Consider the following 20,822-nt stretch of genomic DNA (forward strand, 5'->3'; position numbering starts at 1 on the left):
CTTCTTGGGCTTCAGGAAGACCTTGAGTCAGAAAAAAGTGCTGGCAAAGGGCAGCTGGGCACGTAGGCAGTCCTGCTCCTTTTCCACAGTAACTTCATGACAGCAATACTTGGCCTGGTGCCTGTCTTCCTCACAAGCCACATACCAACATATATTAAGGCCCCTGTGCTCTTGCCTGGGGTGCTAGGCTGCACTGTGGGGGCTGCAGCTTCTGAGAAGGACGGGAGGTCTGGTTGAGCTGCCTCCGAGGGCGCCACTGACCACAGCTCTCACTCCCCCAGCGATGCCATGCCCCTGCACGAAGAACAGAGCGCGCTGGTGCTGGAGGGAGATGGGAAAAGGCAGGGAAGGTTTGAAGATGGGAGGGACATCACCTCACCTTGCCAGGGAGACGAATCCCTTGTTTGCCTGGGCCCCTCAATCCATACTATAGAGTAGAGAGGCTTAACAAGTCAGTCACCAGACCCCTCTCGCAGCGCTGGAGCAGGGCCCCTCCTTTTGTCCCCTGGGCCTGACAGAATTGAACCGGTATGTCCTGCCCCAAGCCACCTGAGAAGCATCATGGGCACCCATTTGATGCTGATCGTGGGGTTGGGAAGGATGTGAGAACTTGACCTCCACAGTCCCTTCTCCCCCCAGGCCACAGAAGCTGTGTTCCTACCTTCCCACCCCTAGAGTCTGGACTTTTCCCTCTCAGCCTCTCATCTTGAGTCCTATTTCCTGCCTCAAGGGCTTCCCTCTCACTCCTTCTGGCAGCTTTTTCCTCAAAGTCTCATACCTCCCCTAGTCTTTGGGTCTGTGTCATGATTTCCCAAACAGGTTTAGTGCTGGAAAGGGGCTTGGAGAAAGACACAGGACAAGCATTTTCCAAAATGGTGTCCTATGGAACATGAGATCCTCTGTGACAAGGGTCAAATAAATACGGGGATTTCTGTCCCTTTAGCCCCCGTGGAATTGCTGTGTGCTGTTTGCCCTGTGAAATCCCCAAGAAGCCACAGTGATCTCTCGTTAATTTGCATGTCTGTCATGAGCTACATGATTCTCCTAAACCTGGGTCCTCTATCCCCTTTTTCCCATCAGGTCATCACCACTTCGTGTTTCTAATGTTTTGAAGCATACTTTGGGAAAATGCTGATTTGATTAATTCATTCCTTCCTTGGCCATGTGAAATTAGTTTATTAATCTCTGTTTTCTAAGCCTGTAAACGCTGGAGGCCCTGCCCCAACCCCCCCAAGTCGAATAGCCACATCTTGGCTTCCTATGGGAGGCACTGGAGCAGGACCCGCCACCCTAGGGCCAGGGCAGCCAAGCCACCAGTCTGCTGGCCCTTGGGCTTGGCCTCTGCCCATCCTCCCACACTCAGTATGCCTCAGCAGCCCACTTCCTGGCAAGGTCCTCTATTGATGGCTAGGGTTCACCTCAAGCCTGTGGCTGTCCAGCAGTCTAATACACTCACTTCTAAGGGAGGGAGCAGAATAGGGGAGGAAAACAGCTCTTTTCACTTTCTTAGATGGCTTCCTTACACTCAGCCAAGCCCAGGTCAGCTTCTAGACACCCCCTTGAATCCTCCAGTTGGAGGAGGAGTCAGGCAGCAGCCATCAGGATCCAGGCTATCCTCTCCATGGGCTGGTAGGGGCCCCAGATGCAGCTAGAGGGGGATGGGTAAAGTGGGGTGAGCAGGGAACTCACTCACATCCCTCTGCCAGTCCAGCACACTGAGGCCTCTCTAGCCAGCCACATCTCCTTCTTAGAGCTAGGAGACAGTTGCTCAGAAACAGCCTGATTTCCATCCTAATTAGGGATCCACCCCAGCCTTCCCCAAGTGCTGGTTCTCAGGGGCTCCCCAAAGAGAAGTTTCAGCACACACTAAGATCAAATCTCCAGGGTTTTCTGAGACTACAAACTTGGCCCTGGTGTAGGGAGAGAGTGAGTGGGTGGGGCTAGGTTTCCATACAATTCCTGACTAGGATCTCAAGGATTGTTGGGCCCCTGCCCTGGCTTCTCTTCCAGATTCACCCACCCCCCCTGATGAACAGGAGATGAGGCAACAGCAGCTGTGGCCCCCTGCCCACTTCCCACTGCCCGGCCCCTGCCCACTTTTGCCATGGGTACCACTGGTGGGCCCGTTCCCTGGATTCCCTGTCCTAATGAAGCCTTTCACTTTCCCCACTGGATTTTTATTAAGGAAACTCCTGGTTCCTCAATGCAGCCTTTTAAAAGATCATTCTCCCCATGTGGAGGACAATAAGAAAGAACTTAATTAAAAAAAAAAAAAAAAAAAAAAAAAAGATCATTCTTCACCGAGGATGGGAAATGCTGCACAGACTCCAGGGAGGCCTTATAAGGGACGCCAGCCCCTAACCTCACACCAGGCCTTAGCAGTCAGCTAGTAGCTTGCACTCAAGGACTCAGCTGAGGGGGACTCAGGTGACCAGTCTTGACTTCTTTCCCCCAGGGAGGAAGATGACTGGAGTGTACCTTAATCCATCCCAACAGGGTGTGTTTCACTTCCATAAGCATCCCCTTGGACAGAGAGGGAAGACCAGGACAAGGGGACAGTTGTGGTCTGGCAAGGACTCCAAAATGAATCAACAGAGGCCTGTCTGTCATCAAATGGAGGGAACTATAGTAGTTGGAACACTCAAAGCCCAGATTGGCCTGTTAGGAGGACAAGGGGGGCTCTGCTCTCACAGATAAAGATACAGAAGAATGATGTGGCAGACCAACAGCTTGGTTTATGGACATGACCTCATCTGTTCATGCTGCCCCCCACCCCCAGCCGATAAGAATCTGGTGCTGTTTCCTGTAGTCCAAGGGTCTCAGACAATGGTGTGAACTGCTAGGCCTGCTGGAAAGGACATTGTTTAGGGAAGAAAAAACAACACACCAGCACAAAGACAGGGCAGGACCAGTCTAAATGTAGGGCCTGTTTACAAATCCCCGATTTCCAAGGGGGGAACACAATGGAGAATTGTTTTTGGTGAGGCTGGAGTCCCCTCCACAATGCTCCTGGGGGCTGGGGATGGCTTTGATGGCCCAGACAGGTCTCAGATGCTCTGAGGGGGATGGACACTGATGGCGCAGATGCCTTCCTGTTTATCAGAGGTGCTCGCAGGGTAGGGTCAAGGAACAAGTTTATACCAAAGACAAGGGGAGGAGCCCTGGGCCTCTCTCCTTCCATATGGGTCTCATGCTGTTGCACATACTAGAGGTGGTTTGCCACAGAGAAGCTAGAACGAGGTTTTGGGTTTTTGTTTTCTGAAAAATATCACCTTTTTGGTTTATGGCCTCCAATTGCCACATTGATTTCTGGAAAAAAAAAATGTACAAGGCATGAGATCCTGCCAAATCTCAGACACCTCTGGAATGGGGTCTCCTGGCTTAGTTAGTAGGGAGACTTCTCATGCCTGGGGACCCCAAAGATGCTGCAACTCACCTCCAGCCTGGGAGCACACAGGAGCTAACACAGGGTCCCTGGGGGCAGGGCCAATGGATTTGCTATTTCTCATAGCAACCTCCTGCCTGGTCCTTAGGTTAGAGCCATTGATGTCACTAACTAGAGGGAGGACTTAGTGTGAGTGTGTGTGTGTGTGTGTGTGTGTGTGTGTGGTATATAAGGAGGGTGGGGCAAAAGAACAGAACTGTTTCACCCATGTCCTTTGCGACTGGCAGTCATTTTTTGGAGGTAGGAGGAGGGCAGCTGCAATTAGGACAATCACTTTGGGTCTGGATAGATCATGAAGGCAGACCTGTCTGAGTCTTTGACCTGGGATGAAAGTGTCATTGATAACTTTTATACTAATTTCAAAATCCAGTAGGAGCATATCTCATGAATAAACACAAATGGATGTATTTAGAACAAGTGAAGAGAATTAAGTCCTATACAATCCCAGAATAGAAGCAAACTTTTTCAAACTTCCAGCTCTAAAGGGTTACAACCTTCTTCCTCAATATGCTGACAGTGCCCTCTGGTGTTTGACAGTAAAACAACAGGCTTGTGCACACAAGGTATAAGCACTTCCGTGAATGCAGTAGACATCAAACTGTCTCTGAATGTGGGGTCCAGAGTCAGACACCATGAGGGGAGAAAGGTTAATAAGACAGACAGGTCCCTGCCTTTAGGGGGCTTCCAATCTAGTGGGAGAGATAGATCCACAACTGTAGGATCAGGTGGAGAATGATGCTAGCCCTAATAGGAGTATAAACAGAGACCAGTGGCAGTGCCTAAGGGTGAAGAAATGGCCCTTAGGCTGGATTCAACAGGCTGAGGATAAAGGTTATGTATGGCTCTCCAGAGTGCAGACTTCATGCTCAGGGCCAGGGTTCCAGGGTAATCAGGGCAGAGTGCCTGTGGGTGGGGTATCCAGGAAGATGCAGAAGAGTAGGGCCATATTTGTGGAAGGCCTTGCTTGGATGCCAATCTCAGCAGAGCCATTCTAAGTAAAGAGCTAGCAGATGTTTTATGGCAATTAGCATAAGGGAAAAGAGTGGATGTGTCAGCAAAGCAAGTGGACATAGGAACCCATGAAGACAGAAGGCTTTTCCTGCAGTCCTCTGAGGCACAGGGGTCTAGAGCTGAGCCCTGGCAATTGGGATAGTGAGGAATGCAAATGTTTGTAAAACACTCAAATTGATAAGAAAGAGGTTGGTTGAGGATAAAGGGAAATAGGAGGAAGTTCTGGGATTCTGGCCTTAGTTTATGCTTCCTACAAAGGTAAGAATTAGAGAAAATAGAGAAGGTGCTTTGGGAATTTTTATGTAACATCTATTTCTACCCTCCTCAAGTGAACTGTTCGTTTTAGGACCTAAGTTATAAAACACTAATTATTTCTAATAGACACACCATTTGTGAAAACACATATTTAAAACATACAAGATGAGCCTGGGGCATCTTGTAGCTCCAAAAAGTAAAGAAGTGCTCAGAAAAACAACAGAAAAAAAAAAAACCCCACACAATAATAGTGGTATGTGAAAAGGACACAGGAACTCCCAGTGGCCAAAGCTAGAATAATTTGAGCAACAAAATAAATCAAGTAGTACTGGATTATAACTCAGAGTATACTATACATATCCCTAAGTCTAGACTGATATAAACAAATGACCGGATAAATAAATGGGAGAGAATAGGTAAATATCCCATGCAGAAGAATTCCAAATAATTAGATATTCTGTCCTCAAGAAGGGAGGGGGCATAAATCCCCGCTCATTAATTGTGAGCTACACAGAGTAACTTTCTTCCAAAAGGCACAGTCTGGAAAGGGGGGAAAAGAAGTAACTTTACACTGGAGAAACCTGACAAACACTCCTTGACCAGGTGATCAAGGTCACCATCAGCAGAAGACTTGTTGACAGAATGTAATTTGGATATGATGTGATGACAACAGCACTTTACCTGTGTGCTCTCCCTCTCCCAGGCGCATAATCCTGGTCTAATCATGAGAAAAACATCAGGCAAATTCAAACCGAGGGCTCTCAAAATACCTGACCAGTACTCCTTAAAACTGCCAAGGTCATCAAAAACAAGGAAAATCTGACAAACTGTTACAGCCAAGAGGAACCTAGGGAGACATGACGACTCAATGCAATGTGGTATCCTGGATGGGATCCTGGAACAGAAAAGAGACATTAGGTAAAAACTAAGGAAATCTAAATAAACTTTGGGTTTTAGTCGATAATAATATATTGTTCATTAATTGTAACTATGTACCATATTAAGACGGTAATAGCGGGGAAAACCGGGTTTGGGATATTTGGGGACTCCCTGTACTATCTTCACACTTTTTTTTTTTTGTAAATCTAAAACTATCCTAAACTAAGAGTTCATTTAAGAAAAAAAGCCCTGTTTAAGAAAGAAAGAAAGAAAGAAAGAAAGAAAGAAAGAAAGAAAGAAAGAAAGAAAGAAAGAAAGAAAGCCAGCCCTGTTATTTAGTGGAGAATGACTGATTAGGCCCAGATGAAGAAGAGAACATTTCAAAGTTGGGGACTTTCCAATCTACAAGAATGGTATTGGCTATTAATATAAATGGAGAGTAAAGGTATAGAGATGAAGAAAAAGTTAATGGGTGGGAGTGTGTGCACGTGCACGTGTGCTGTTCCCATAAGAACATGCTAGGTACTCATAAGATGTTCAGGGAGCTGAATGTCTGGGTGACAAAGGCACCCCCACCCCCCACCCCCACCACAAGCTCTACCTCCCATCCACTGCAGCTGGAGCCCAGAAAGCGCTATTAGAGGCCCACTACTTTCAGTTAAGATGGCGCCTCTCACACTTGAGTAGTATACAAGTGGATTTTTTTTTAAATTTTTACTTTTTGAGAGAGTGAGATCTGGGGAGAGGCAGAGGAAGAGGGAGAGGAAGAAAGAGGGTCTTAAGCAGGCTCCCATGCCCAGCGCGGAACCCAACATGGGGCTCGATCTCATGACCGTGAGATCATGACCTGAGCCAAAATCAAGAGTCAGACACTTAACTGACTGAGCCACCCAGGTGCCCCACAAGTAGATTCAAAGATACTACCCCAGATGTCTTGAGAATATGCCTGGTGACCCAAGTTACAGAAATTCTAGATTAAGAACTAAAGTCTTAATCTTGGAAGTGTCTTTCAGTTGTGAATTATAAGAATTGAGTCTTTAGGATAGGTAAAAAATGGATTTTTGAAATGAAAATCCACAATTTAAAAACTCTTCTGTCTCTTGCAGAGCTCTGACAAGGTGTCCTTGGAAGCCAGGCTAGGAAGCACAACACTGAGTCATCAAAATCACCAGAGAGAAAAGGAAGAAAAAAGGCTCAGTCGTGGGTAGCCCTGGGGTGTTAGCTGTGCAGTAGGCCCAGTGAGCAGTGAGCTCTAGGAGGAGGCAGGTCTTCCAGAAAAGAAGGGCAGCTGATAGTGACCTGATGTCTGGCCTATGAGGGAAACCGTATTTTGAGGTAATTGTCATGTGGAACATTTGAGAATTAGCCACAGGTACATAGCAAATTGAGCAATTAACAAAGAGATAGGAATTCATTTCAGGAAAGAACCAATGTCCAAGAGAGGAAAAATAATCCTAGTGTACTGCCTGGCTCAGAAGTACACAGCATTTACATAGTCATAATAGGTAAACAGAAGGTTACTAACGTAAATACTGAAGGTTGATGTAACAAAGATTGTGATGCAATGATAAAAGATGGAGAGAATGAAAATGGGAAGGCTTTAAAGGTGCTAGATCCTTACATAACAAAATAGGAAGTCACTAATATATAAGATTAATAAATCAAGAAATGGCTAAAAAAATGGAAGGTGGTTGGCTTTAGGGAATGGGACGAGGGTAGGGAAGGGTAATTCAAAAGACTTTTCATTATATCTCCTTTTAGTACTTCTCAATTTAAGGCTTTTAAAATTCTGCATTACTTTACTATATACTTTAATAATAGTGGGGCGCCTGGGTGGCTCAATCAGTTAAGCGTCCAACTTCGGCTCAGGTCACCATCTCGCGGTCCGCGAGTTCGAGCCCCGCGTCAGGCTCTGGGCTGATGGCTCAGAGCCTGGAGCCTGCTTCCGATTCTGTGTCTCCCTCTCTCTCTGCCCCTCCCCGTTCATGTCTGTCTCTCTCTGTCTCAAAAATAAATAAACGTTAAAAATAATAATAATAATAGTAAAAAGACAAGTACCTCACCCCACACCCCATGTGATTCCAAGTGAATTTGGTCAAATCTGAAAGTGATCACTGTAAGCACCAAGGATGTTAAGTCCCCACGGGTCAGCAACATTTGAATGGAGAACCGTATCCTCTGTCATCGGTGACAACGACTCAGTGAGACCCTAAGAACTGAGTATCTGGCAAAGGTCCTGAGTTTCCCCCACTAATCTAAATCCCACAAAATCATTAAAAACAAACAAATGTGAGATAGGTTCCATTCAATTTCTCCCAAGACCTTCTGCCAGATTCCTAGCTGCCTTGTCTAATGTGGCTGTCCTGGCACGGCTCCCTTACCCGAGACAGAAATGCCCGAGTCACCAGGCAGCAAGGTTTTCAGTGGAGGTACGCTGCCGACCGCACCGCCTGAGTGAACGGAGTCCTTCCACCCAGTGTGAGCATGGCAGTCCCTGCCCTGGTTGGGGCCCAGGGCCCCAAGCCTTGCAATAGTGGCCCATTCTCAGTCCAGTGTAAACTCCTTTGTGGGCTCACCTCCCTGATGGGAGCCTGTGTTTATTTGTGCAACGATGAAATCTCTGCCCCCACCTGTAAAGTTGATTTCCCTGCAAACTGCTTCCCTCCAAAGCAACATGTCTATGTTCTAAGCTGAGAATTCTACATTTATCCACCGCATTTTATAGAGTAGAAGCATGAGTTTTCTATTTCCTCACTCTGCCCTCTGGATTCCTCCGAATGCTAGATAAATTCCAGAGTGAATTTATGAGGAGACACCAATGGAGAGAAAACCTTTATTTGCATAATAACAAACGTGGGTGAAGTAAGAAGAGGCATATGAGAACCAGACTAGGGTGGGAGAAGAGAAGAGGGCTCTCTGGGGACGAGGCAGAAAGAGCTGAGATGCTCTCGTAACCACTAACATGTTCTGAGGTTGGCATCTCCCCTGGGACTTCTCTTTCCTAGGTTCTTACTCTCACTGCTGGCCCCCTTTCCTTGTCTCACAGTCCCAAAGGGCCCCCTCTCCCAAACCCGATGGAGGAGCACAGCTTCATACCCAAATGTGCTCAGCAGCTACTACTCAGAAGCTGTTACTTGGATTTTTTGCCGCTCTTAGTGATTTTGACACCCTTGGACTGCCAGGAGTGGCCCCTCCTGCCACCAGAGGACTCTGGTTTTTCTAGTAAGTAAGGTCCTGGCCAATCAGTACAAGAAGGGCCTGGGTTCTCTTCTAGGCTGGTGTCTCTGCAGAAATGCCCCCCGGAGTGGAAGGTGCTGCTGCAGCAAGGGATGGCACCTGAGTTTTCAAGTGTGTGGTCTGTGGTGAAAGAAAGGTGGGAGAGGAAGACTCAACCCTCTGCCTCTCAGGCTCAGGTCCTTAAGCCCCTACCTAGCCGCTTTCCTTCCCAAACTAAAGGCACCAACCACGAGTCCCCATCTGGCGGCAAGCACTCCCCCTTTCCCAGGCACCACAAGTCCCCCCACCTCCACCCCAGTTCTTAGACCAGACCATCCCTCTGGTCCCACCTGTGGCTTCAGCAGAAGGTGCACACTCTTCACACTCCCATTTCTTACTGTTGGCTCTAAGCGAAGAGCAGTCTCTATGAGTTCCGTGGGATCCGCATGTAGCACACAGAATGAGGCGCCATCTCCTGCAGGAAGAGCCAAGGGTCGTGGAGACAAATATTACACTATCACTCTCGGGAGGCTAGCTACAGGCCAGGACTTTGCCGAGGGCTTCCCAGGCATTTTTCACCATACGTTTTACCTGTGACCCACATGTGGCTGAGTGCCAAGTCCTGGACCCCGCAGTCAGGCACGGACACTCAAAAGGTGGATTTGGGAAAGAATTGGATCTGAGGGTTTCTGCCCTGGGCACAAGGAGGAGCAGGCCCTGCAGGGACCTGTCCACTTGTGCAGGAGTGAATCCTGGACTGGTGAGAATGGGACTTGAGTTCACCCTGAGGTCTGCACACAAGAGCAAGTTTCTTGCTCCTAATAACTGTGCCAAGGTCTAACTCTATGGTGGCACCAATGAGAGATCTTTCTAGCCAGGAGCCTTTCCCTACCCTTCGTCCTCAAAGCTGTCTCTGCCTTGTTCATACAGACAGATGGGGGCATCACAATGTTGGTAGCGCTGGTACAACTCCGAGAAAGCCCCTGGCTCGAGTTCCCAGGCAGCATCTCTACAGTGGGAGAAGAAATACTGAGTAAGGGGCATGTAATCAGTGGTGAAACCTGGGAGGAACTAGAAAGAACTAGAGCTAGCACAGGAAAAGAGTGCAACAGGCTGCCTGACTATTTTAAACAAGATGGGCTGAGCAGCCTGACAGTGGAAGAGGGTTGAGGCAGGATAAGTGGAACATGGGGCGGGGGGGGGGGGGGGGGGCGGGGTGTGTTCCTTAGTTCCCCACTGGAATTCAAGAACCAACCCACCAGGGAATTCTGATACCCAAGTACCCTTTTCAGGAACATGTCTACCCCAACCCCCATGATTCCCTCCCAATTTTTCTTTTTATAACTGAAAAGCCCTCCCTCCTTTCCTTCCCTCTTTCCCATATACAAAGGCATGGGCTGCTTCTTCATTTTCTGAACTACCCTCACACTCACCTCCTCTCTAGAAATCTAGCAACCCACTCCCTGGCTCAATCCCTGCCTTAGAGTTTCCACTACCTGTCTGGAATATGAATTCCCATTCTTAGCATTTCTTGAGGAAACTCTTCTCGATTGTTACACTGTGGACATTTGAAGAAATGCTTTGCTGATGTGTGGGCATATTTCTGTAAGAGAAACATGGAAGAGCGTTGTGTTTATAAAAACACCATCTTTGATCACCTCCTCTCCACCCCAACCCTCATTTCACAAAGAGGATGTTGCTAAGAGAGCTTGACTGGAGATTTCCATTGAAGAGCTATGGGTAAGCTAGCGTGAGGGGTGCAAATCCAGGTATCAGACCAGAGACCAAGCTCAATTCAAGAAACCTCCCAGGAGTGCCTCAGCTGTCATCTCTGGCTGTGGGGCTTGGCAGTGCTGACCCGTTTGGGGTCCTTTTCCTTCTATTTCAGGAAATAAGCCTGATTTTGAGGCTGCTTGACTCATTCTAGGTTAAACTCATTTGCTCTAGCCATCCTAAGGATTTTGTTCAGTCTAAATGTTATCATGAATGAGGTCTTACAAGTCACGAGTGACGAGAGACTGGGCTGACTTTCCTCTGACTGCCTGGAACCACCCCTGCATACAGGCCTCCAGGATGGAGCACGGAAGCTGAGATTGCCTGAGCATTCCCAAGGTGCTGTGAACTAGAGAAAATGTGGGAGGTCCCCAGGGCAGAGAAAGGCCCACCTGTATGCACTTGCGGTGGTAGACAGTTTGACTACAACATGGACTCTGGATGTTTTCAACACTTGCTTGGGATAAGTCTTCACAACATAAGACACAGCTTTCCTCCCCTGCCTTCCCCTGCTGGATGTCCTGTGTTGGGCGATGTTTTCCACAAAATGATCTGTAGCAGAGTAAACAGACTTACTTGGCTCGTCGTTGATGCTGTCTTCCAGCTGCCCGGCCTGGGAAGGGCAACCACCCAGGCCGTTGCGCAGCAAACCTCCTTGCTTGTGGGGAGGAGGGGAGCAGGGGGAGGAACAGCCCACATGCCTCCTCACAGCTGTTCCCCAACTGAACTCTGGGGACTATCTCCACAGCCTTCTGTTCCTGAAAGCCCCGCTTAGCTCTGAGCAGCTGTCTAAGAACCCCAGCTGTTTGTAATTTAAGAAGGGGATGGGAAGCAAGAAGTAACCCCTGTGAAATCACCAAGCCAAGACACTGTTTCTCATTATTGAATGGGGACAGATTCACCAGTGAACAAAACAGGCCCGTGAGAACTGGACTCTGATTTCCTTAGTGGCCAATTCAGAGCAACTTGCGAAAGGGCAGCCCGACATTTCCCCTTCGTCACTCACTTGTACTCTCCAAAAAATTGTGAAAGGCAACCCCTTTCTTGGCCACAAGGAAGATGGAAGTTTCTGACGCATTGATCCTTCTGGCAGTTGATGGCAGCTCCCTTTTTCTTGCACACAAAGCAGATCTGCAAATGAGATCCCAGGCAGTGTTCAGGGCCCCAGGAAAGACAAACAGACATTCTGTGGCATGTCACTCTATGGAAGGGAAATTCTATGGAGCAAAAGCCATTCCCTTTCCTTGGTTGACCTGAAAGCTCTGGGGGTACCCTGAAGCTGCGTTTCAAGTGGCACTAGATTATTTGTTTTCCCAGGATGTTGCTCCCTCTCCTCACTTAGGGTACTACACCCCAGAGAAGCACGCAACTTAAGAGGAGGACCAATTGGAAAATCCAGGAGTCCTTTGACTTCTAAACTAACAGGTAGGGAAAAGAACAGAAACAGGGACGATCAGAGAGGTATGAGAAGAGGCCTACCCCAAGGCCCAGGCCCCTGTACTGGGGGATTCTAACCTTCCTAGAAGCCCGGGCTGCCTCCTTTTTGATGTCTTCCGGCAAGAATCCATGGAAACCTCTGTTGGACTGGCCTCTCTGAGGCAGCTTGCTAGATAGGATCTGGGGGAGCAGTAGAAGCAGGCTGTCAACATTGATGATCAGTGAAACAGTGCAATGGGGTGAGGAAGAAGACAGGGTATATAGAGCTGGGCAGGATATACAGTGTATACGCATTTACAGGTAATTTACTTGACAAAGGGCTTACACAGAATTAACTGTGTAATGTGTTGGGTGCTCTAGGTGCTTTTCAAATATTAACTCATTTAATCCTCATAACAACCTCAAGAGGTAGGTACTGTCATCATCCCATTTTATAGGTTACAGGACTCCAGAACCTGGGCCCTTACATACCTTTGTGCTACACTGCCTCTCATTTACTGAGGATTGCTTTTGTGTGCTGAGCCCTTTGGGGAAACAAACGCTGTGTACTGACTCATTTTATGTTCACTATAACCCTGTGATACAGATGCTATTGTGGTCCTCCTCTTTCAGAGGAGCCCGTCGAGGCACAGGATGGTAAGTGAAACGGCTGGAGCCACACAGCAAGGAGGCAGCAGAGCTGACATTCACATCCAGGCCCACAGAACCCACACTCTTAGCCCACCCACTGTACTGACCCTTGGTACAGAATATGCTCTTCTTAGAGTGTATTCTCTACAGGAAGGGAAACAGGGCTTTAAAATCTGACTGTAGTCATTCTGCCCTATCGGGGAGGGGAAGGAATTGAACTTTTCTTTAAAAACACACTTTAAAAGCCTTTTTGTTTCTGAAAAGCCCCCACAGCCGATTCTAGAATGGGAAATCAAGAAAAAAGAAGATAAACTGTTCGTGTACCCATAAACTGTTATGTATGTGTATGTACACTGGAAAAATGCCAGCACCCCAGCCCTACCCCAAGAATCTTCCAAAAATACTGGGGAGGGCACTGGACTGGCTGCAGTGATTACATGTAATATATAATGGGGGCTCAGGTTATTTTATTCTGACATTATAAAAGGGTGACCCTACAAGGCTAGACGACTTGAGGATGCTTGAATTACAGATTTATATTCCCAATTAGGCTTAACGTATCTATGTAACACTGATTATCTCAGGTCTTTAGGACTATATGAGTGATTTGTTTTTATACTCCTATTATTAATGTTTTCTACAATGAACACCTATTATTTCTATAAACAGAAAAATCAACAGTGGAAGATCAGAAATAATCTAAATGTCCTTTAAGAGCAGTTTAATACTTTAATCCCCCATACCATGGAATACCAATTAGCTATTAAAAGAAAAAAACTAGACCAATATGTTCCATGGGGAAAGATCTTCATAAGTATTAAGAGATAAAAAAAACAAAACAAACAAAATACAAAACACTGTGTATAGTATGTTTATTTTTATGTTGAAAATGTATATGCTTGTAAAGGCATTGAGATTAGCCAAGACCTGGTACCCAAACCACACAGGACTTACAAGAGAGGAAAATCACAAACCAATCTTTCTCACAAGTATAGATGTAAAAATGAAACAAAATGTTAGCAAATTGAATCCAGTACCATATAAAGAGGATAATACATCATGATCAAGCAGGGTTTATACCACAAATGCATTAAAAAATTCAATTGATGTAACAAACCACATTAACAAAAGAAAGAAGAAAAATGATCATCTCAGTAGATGTAAAAAAAAGAAAAACATCTGAGAAAATTCAACACACATTCATGATATCCTCAGCAAACTAGAAATAAAAGGAAACTTCTTCAATCTGATTAAAAGCCTACAGCTAACATCATATTTTAATGTTGAAAAATAGGATGCTGTCTTCTGATGCTGGGAATAACACAAGGATATGTACTCACGTAATTCCTATTCAACACTAGATTGAAAGTCCTAACTAGTATAATAGGGCAAGGAGAATGAAAAGAATTTAAAGATTGGAAAAGAAGATGTGTATATGTATGTGTGTACACACACACACACACACACACACACACACACACACACACTAGAGTATTACTCAACAATCAAAAAGAATGAAATCTTGCCATTTGCAACTATCAGGATGGAACTAGCGGGTATTATGCTAAGCGAAATTAGTCAGAGAAAGACAAATATCACATGACTTCACTCATATGAGGACTTTAAGATACAAAACGTGACATAAGAGAAGGGAAGCAAAAATAATATAAAAACAGGAAGGAGGACAAAACATAAGAGACTCTTAAATATGGAGAACAAACAGAGGGTTACTGGAGGGGGTGTGGGAGGGGGGATGGGTTAAATGGGTAAGGGGCATTAAGGAATCTAGTCCTGAAATCATTGTTGTACTATATGATAACTAACTTGAATGTAAATTAAAAATAAAAAATAAAATAAATAAATACATTTAAAGGTTGAAAATGAAGAAGTAGAACTGTCTTTATTCACACTACATGATTGTGTACACAGGAAATCCTAAGGCATTTACCAAAAAATTTAAAAATAAAAAAAACTACTAAATAAATGAATTTAACAAAATTCCAGGATACAAAATCAACATACAAAATAAGCTGCATTTATATATGCCATCAACAAACTTGAAACTGAAATTTAAAAATACTATTTATAATAGCATGAAAGTCACAAAATATTTAGGCATTCATTTAATAAAAGATGTGCAAGACTTCACTAAAAAACATTGCTGAATAAAAAAATAAATAACAAATAAATTAAAAAAAAACATTGCTGAGACAAAATTTACAAGGCCCAAATAAATGGGGAAATATATGAGATCCATGGATTGGAAGATTCAATCTTATTCGTCAATTCTTCCCAAACTGACCTATAAATTCACTGCAACCCCAATCTCAATCCCAACAGGCTTTTTTTATTTTTTAAGGAAAAACTCACAAGCTAAATATAGATTTTCATGGAAAAGGACCTGATAGCTAAAACAATCTTAAAAAGACTGTAGAACTTCTAAATCTTGAGTTCAAGACATTATAAAGTCACAATAATCAAGACAATGCAGTACTGTTGTAAGGATGATGCACAGATCAATGACATAAAATAAATCACCCAGATCCAAAGATACATGGTTAATTGACTTTGACAAACGCACCAAGGTAATTCAATGAGTAGGCAAAGATTTCTTGGGACACACACAAAAAGCACTAATCATAAAAGAAAAAAAAAACTGATAAGCTGAACTTCATCAAAATTAAAAACATTTGTTCTTCGAAAGACACCATTAAGAAAATGAAAAGGCAAGCCACAGACTTGGAGAAAATAGTGATAAAGCATACACATGCCTGAAAAAGGATTTATATCCAGAATATATTTAAAAACTCTTATAACTTGATAAGACAAAATAGCTCTACTTTTACAAAGGAAAAATATTTGTTCAGATACTTCACAAAACAACATAAGTGAATGGCCAGTAAGCACACAAAAGAAGCTCAACATCTTAAGTCAACAGAGAAATGCAAATTAAAACTACAATGAAATCCCAGTACACACCTAATAGAATGGCTAACATGAAAAAGATCGACCATATCAAGTTCTGCACGAACTGCAAGAATATTGTGCAACCAGAATTCTCAGAAATTGCTAGTGGGAGTATAAACTGGTACAATCTCTTTGAAAAGTGATTTGGCAACTTCACATAAAGTTAAACACGCAGTTAGCATACAACCAGTAATTCCACTCCTAGGCATTTGTCCAAGAGAAGTGAAAATGCGTGTTCACAAAAACACTTGTACAGGAATAGTCATTGCCACTTTATTCATAATAGGCCTCAAATGGAAACAATTCAAATGTCCATCAGCAGATGGATAAATAAGCCAATTATGAAATATTCACAGAACAGAATACTACTAGGCGACAAAAAGGTACAAGCTACCCGTACATGCAATGACATGGGTTAATCTCCAAAATGCTGTGTTGAGCAAAAGAAGCCAGACACAAGAGTGCCAATGCTGTATGATTCCATTTATATGAAGTATAATAAAAGGCAAAAGTAATCTATGGATCAGAACGTGATTATCTCTGAGGGGACTGACTAGAAGAGTGCAGGAGGGAACTTTCCAATGATGGAAATATTTACTTTGATTGGGGCAGTGTTTACATGAGGATATACATTATATCCCCATGATATAAGAGCTTATAAAAATTCATCAAATTGTACACTTAAAATGGGTACATTCTATAGTATGCAAATTATAGCTAATTAAGAAAAAGGATAGTGCAAACAACAGCTTGAAGGACAGTTGATAGCATGTGTTTCTGGGGAGAGGGGGAAAGATTGGGAATACTGTTTTGAGAAGTATTGGGAATACTGTTTGAGAATGTACTGTTTAATTGTACATACTTTATACTGCCAGGATTTTATAGCAGGTACCTCTGGTATTACTTTTCAAAACTAGGATTAAAAAACTTTTTTTTAATATTTAGTTTTGAGAGAGAGAGAGAGAGAAGAACAAGTGGGGGAGGGGCAGAGAGAGAGGGAGACACAGAATCCAAAGGAGGCTCCAGGCTCTGAGCTGTCAGCACAAGAGCTCGACGCAGGGCTTGAACTCAAGAACCACAAGATCATGACCTGAGCTGAAGTCAGAAGTTTAACCAACTGGGTCACCCAGGAGCCCCTAAAAACTATGTTTTAAAAAGAAAAAAACTTGGGGCGCCTGGGTGGCGCAGTCAGTTAAGCGTCCGACTTCAGCCAGGTCACGATCTCGCGGTCTGTGAGTTCGAGCCCCGCGTCAGGCTCTGGGCTGATGGCTCGGAGCCTGGAGCCTGTTTCCAATTCTGTGTCTCCCTCTCTCTCTGCCCCTCCCCCGTTCATGCTCTGTCTCTCTCTGTCCCAAAAATAAATTAAAAAAAAAAAAATTTAAAAAGAAAAAAACTATTGGGGAACTTGGGTGGCTCCATTGGTTAAGCATCAGACTTCAGCTCAGGTCATGATCTCATGGTTTGTGGGTTCGAGCCCTGCATCAGGCTCTGTGCTGACAGCTTGGATGGAGCCTAGTGCCTGCTTTGGACTCTGTGTCTCCTTCTCTCTCTCTAACCTTCCCCCACTCACTCTCGCTCGCTCTCTCTCTCTCTCAAAAATAAATAATAAACGTTAAAAAAAAAAAGCTATTAAGAAAAACAAACAGGGCTATAAATCTGAGGCTGGATGAAAAACAGAGAGCAGACTATATAGCAAATGCCATGAAACATTGAAAAGGAACCTTATACTCACAAGACAAAAATAATGCACGCTGAGATTGTCTTTCTGAAGAAATTCCCCCAGTTTTTCGGGATCCCCAGGTTCTCGAAGGCATAGCCGGCAAACTGGAAGAGAGAATGTTAAGAATTCAGTTTGGGAGTATAACCATCTCTCTAAATACAAGGAGGAGTCCAGTATTGGGAAGAGGACATTTTGACAAGGATGGAGGTTGGGATGAAGTGTTACATGGTATCAGTTATACATTTTGGCCACTTTTTAGGGAATTGGCTACAACTGCACACTTCATATACTTTTGTCTCAAGTGGCTTTAATTAACTTGTTTCTTGAACTTTGGAACATTTAAAAAATCAAGGACCCTGAGTTCTTCAGGATCTTAGAGAATCTGGGAAGTAGGACAGACAGAGAAGCAAGTTTGTTGCCCTACACAGGTGGCCTTTGCTGAGGTCGGAATGCGGTTGAACAGAACCTCCAGTCTTTCTTACCAGGCCCTGAAGACGGCTTCCTTTGGGTTACCCTCCTTGTCTTGGCAGATTTTCTATACAAGAGAAGGAAGAAGTACAAGGTGGTCTTTGAGGATCCTGTCGCCTACCAATGTGACATTTCCCTCAAAATGCCTCCATGGGTCTGAGGAAGGGCCAAAATATCAAAAGGCTAAGGCATCAGTTTCTTTTTTTATTGAATATTTTTTTGAAAGCACAAACCGTACCAAGTTATCTGAATTATGTAAGATTGTGCTTTTCTGTTCCCGTTGGCTGTGCTGCCTGTGTAGACTGAATGAATACAAGAGCAAATCCCCTTTTACTCTTTTACTGTTTCTTCTGCCACATACTCTGAATCTCTGGTGGTACCATGCTCATAAAGCATCAAAAAATGATACTAAAATTGAGTGTGAATTTCCTATTGCGAAGCACTATTGCCAGTAAGCAAGAATCTACAGACGGTTCTAAAAATGGGCATTGCTCTTATGCACATTTTCCAGATGAGGAAATTGAGGCATAATGAAATGAAGTAACCTGTCCCAGGTCACCTAGTGTTAGCAAGTGTTAGAGCCAGGATATGAATCTAGGGCTCCAGCGCCAGCACTTTGTTACTAGGGACAGCCCCAGGAGCATAGGTTGCTGGGCAGCTTCCAGGGGACCACTGGTGTGTGCTTCCATACTACCCAACCTCAGCCCTCAAGGCCACACAAGTGTAGCATATGCCACAGGCCTTTGGACAATTTCTCCCAAACTCCCTTACATCACCTACTCTACCTCAGTCTTTGACGTTCCTTCTTCTTTTCTTTAATAGTCTTCATTCGCTGCTGCCTCTCTCTCCTAACTTGAATTCTTCTATACTATTATGAGGACAATACCGGCTCTTCCAGCTATAAATACAAACAGGGCTTGGTCAGCAATTTAATTCTACACTTGATTCCACAGGGTCAAAGTAATAGTGTACTTCACCTCCCAACTCATGTGACATAATAAAAGGGACCCACCCAGGATCAAGGCTAGCATTAGCCAATAAATATTAAATTGTGTTAAGAACTGTTCTAGGCATTTTACATGTGTTAACTCACAAAGACTCTCATGCAGGAGGTACCACCATTATCCCTATTTTCAAGATAAGACTGAGGCACAGAGAGGTCACAGAGAGGCACTTCCCCAAGATCAGAGTTACTGCTATCACTCAGCAGAGTAAGAATTGGAATTATTGCTTGACCTAAGTGGGTCTTTTTTTTCTTTGTGCCTACTAAATACATGAGGGAGTGGTCAGGGGGAAAAAAAGGTTCTTTTTGCCTCCAAGTATAGGTGCCTTAATTCTACCCAGTAAAAGCTTAGAGAAGGTAGCTCTTTCCTAGTAAAAAAAAAAAAAAAGCCCCTGGGATTTTGACTGCCTGAAGCAAGAACCCCCCCTAGTGGGAGACAAGAGAGAACACTGACAAGTCACATCACTTTTCACCCAGCTCAGCAGGCCATTGACGTTTGGTCTGTTCCCAATCTTTGTCTAGATCTGAGCCAAGAGTAAGATGTCCCAGAGTGGAGAGGACATCCTGCCACTCCTCCCCCAACAAAGGTCAGCAGACTGAAAATTTAGTTTTCATTGGTTAAAGGGGAAATCCCTGAAAGGGAAATCCCTGAAAGAGAGACAAATGAAAAAGACATAAAATCCACTCCCATGAAGGAAGGGAGAGGAGGGCAGCATTTCTTCCAAGGAGAGCTGAGTGAATCAGGTCAATCCAGGGACAGACACTCCAGCACCCATGTCCTCAGATCACAGCGGGGGAGCGTGAACATCTGCAGGGACTGTCAACTGTTCCCCATGGATACAACTACTAAGGCAACTAGCTGTTCAGAAAACTAAGACTAGACTGCTCTTCCTCTCTTTGTGTTTGTTCCATCTCCTCCTCTGACCCATGAGTTGCACTTGCAGAAGTAATGACATCTGAGGGCTTCTTATTCAACAAAAGCACTTGGACGGGCTGGAAGAGGAGGGAGGAGGGCGTGCACTAGGGGATCCACTTTAGTGGCTACTGAGCGGCTCCGGGTTGTTGGGGGGAAATCCCGGCCATCTCGCAATAGAAATAAAACCTTGAAACGTCAGTGCTTTGCATCGCTGGACCAAGACGTTCCTTGAATGGGATTCTGGGCACACTGATAGTTACGGGAAGACTCAACAATCTTCAGAGCATTTGAGGAGGGACTTTGCAAATGCCGGCTTCCACGAGCTGCTCAGTCCGAGACTTCCTAACCGAGCGGATGCTCCCTTGAAACGGTTATCAAGCTGTTTCACTGGATGAATGCTGGGTAAAGGCTTGTTGAGAAAATTAAAAATAAATTAGCTTGTTCGGCCCCGCCGCCGCAAGAATAAACAATGATTTGGAAAATACGTGTCGGTGTGGCCACAACCGTCCCCCGGAGGTAATAGCCAGAGAAGGGGCTCAAGGAGCATCCCGCGAATGCCAGACCAGGTTCATGTCGCGCCTGCCGGGCGGCTGGTGCGGGCCCGGGCCGGAGGTCGCCTCCGCCGCTCGCTCCTCCCGATAGCGCACAGGCCGCCGCTCCCGGCCGGAGCCGCCCGCCCAGCTGTCGCCGAGGGCTCTGCTGTCCGGAGCTTTATTCGTTGTCACAAGCCGTGGGAGCTACCTCACGGGCGGCCGCCCCGCGCGGTGACTGCGCCAGCGAAGGGGGCGAGCGCGCAAACGGGGGCCGGGTCACGCGCACTGCGACCTAGGGAGACCGCGGCCGCGGGGACTACCGGAACACCAACCGTTGCCGGAGCAGGACCGCTAACGGCCGCGCGCTAACGGCCGCGCGCCCGCCCCGCCCCTTCCTCTCGCGCAGTCCGCGCCCGACCCCGCTCTCGCTCCACCCCCTCATCTCGCCCCGCCTTTTCCTCTCGCTCTGCCCGCGCCCAGCACGGCTCTCGCCCCGCCCTTTCCCCTCGCCCCGCCCTTCCGTGCGAGCGCCAGGACCTCAGGAATCGATCCCGCGGCAGACAATCCCA

At 45.5% G+C, this 20,822-nt stretch overlaps 1 protein-coding gene across 4 annotated transcripts; it reads right to left on the reverse strand.

Annotated features, from left to right (window-relative positions):
• Window positions 1-3,827: 3,827 nt before the first annotated feature.
• PHF7 (PHD finger protein 7) lies at window positions 3,828-20,572 on the reverse strand. 4 transcript variants are annotated; one of them, XM_058726696.1, is made up of 11 exons: window positions 19,907-20,570; window positions 18,587-18,699; window positions 17,816-17,868; window positions 17,346-17,437; window positions 12,095-12,196; window positions 11,586-11,710; window positions 10,972-11,131; window positions 10,303-10,409; window positions 9,699-9,815; window positions 9,157-9,281; window positions 3,828-5,606 (listed from the first exon to the last, which is right to left on the reverse strand). In XM_058726696.1, the coding sequence occupies exons 2-11, from the start codon at window positions 18,628-18,630 to the stop codon at window positions 5,542-5,544; spliced, it is 990 nt and encodes a 329-aa protein (XP_058582679.1). In that variant the 5' UTR covers window positions 18,631-18,699; window positions 19,907-20,570; the 3' UTR covers window positions 3,828-5,541. The 4 variants fall into 4 exon arrangements, with proteins under 4 accessions (XP_058582679.1, XP_058582677.1, XP_058582676.1 ...); XM_058726694.1 differs by lacking the exon at window positions 3,828-5,606 and adding an exon at window positions 8,410-8,947 and having other exon boundaries at window positions 20,284-20,569; XM_058726693.1 differs by lacking the exon at window positions 3,828-5,606 and adding an exon at window positions 8,410-8,947 and having other exon boundaries at window positions 19,907-20,568.
• Between the last annotated feature and the right edge of the window lie 250 nt (window positions 20,573-20,822).

The sequence above is a fragment of the Neofelis nebulosa genome, chromosome 4 (assembly GCF_028018385.1).
Source record: "Neofelis nebulosa isolate mNeoNeb1 chromosome 4, mNeoNeb1.pri, whole genome shotgun sequence".
In the NCBI taxonomy this organism is placed as follows: Eukaryota; Metazoa; Chordata; class Mammalia; order Carnivora; family Felidae; genus Neofelis; species Neofelis nebulosa.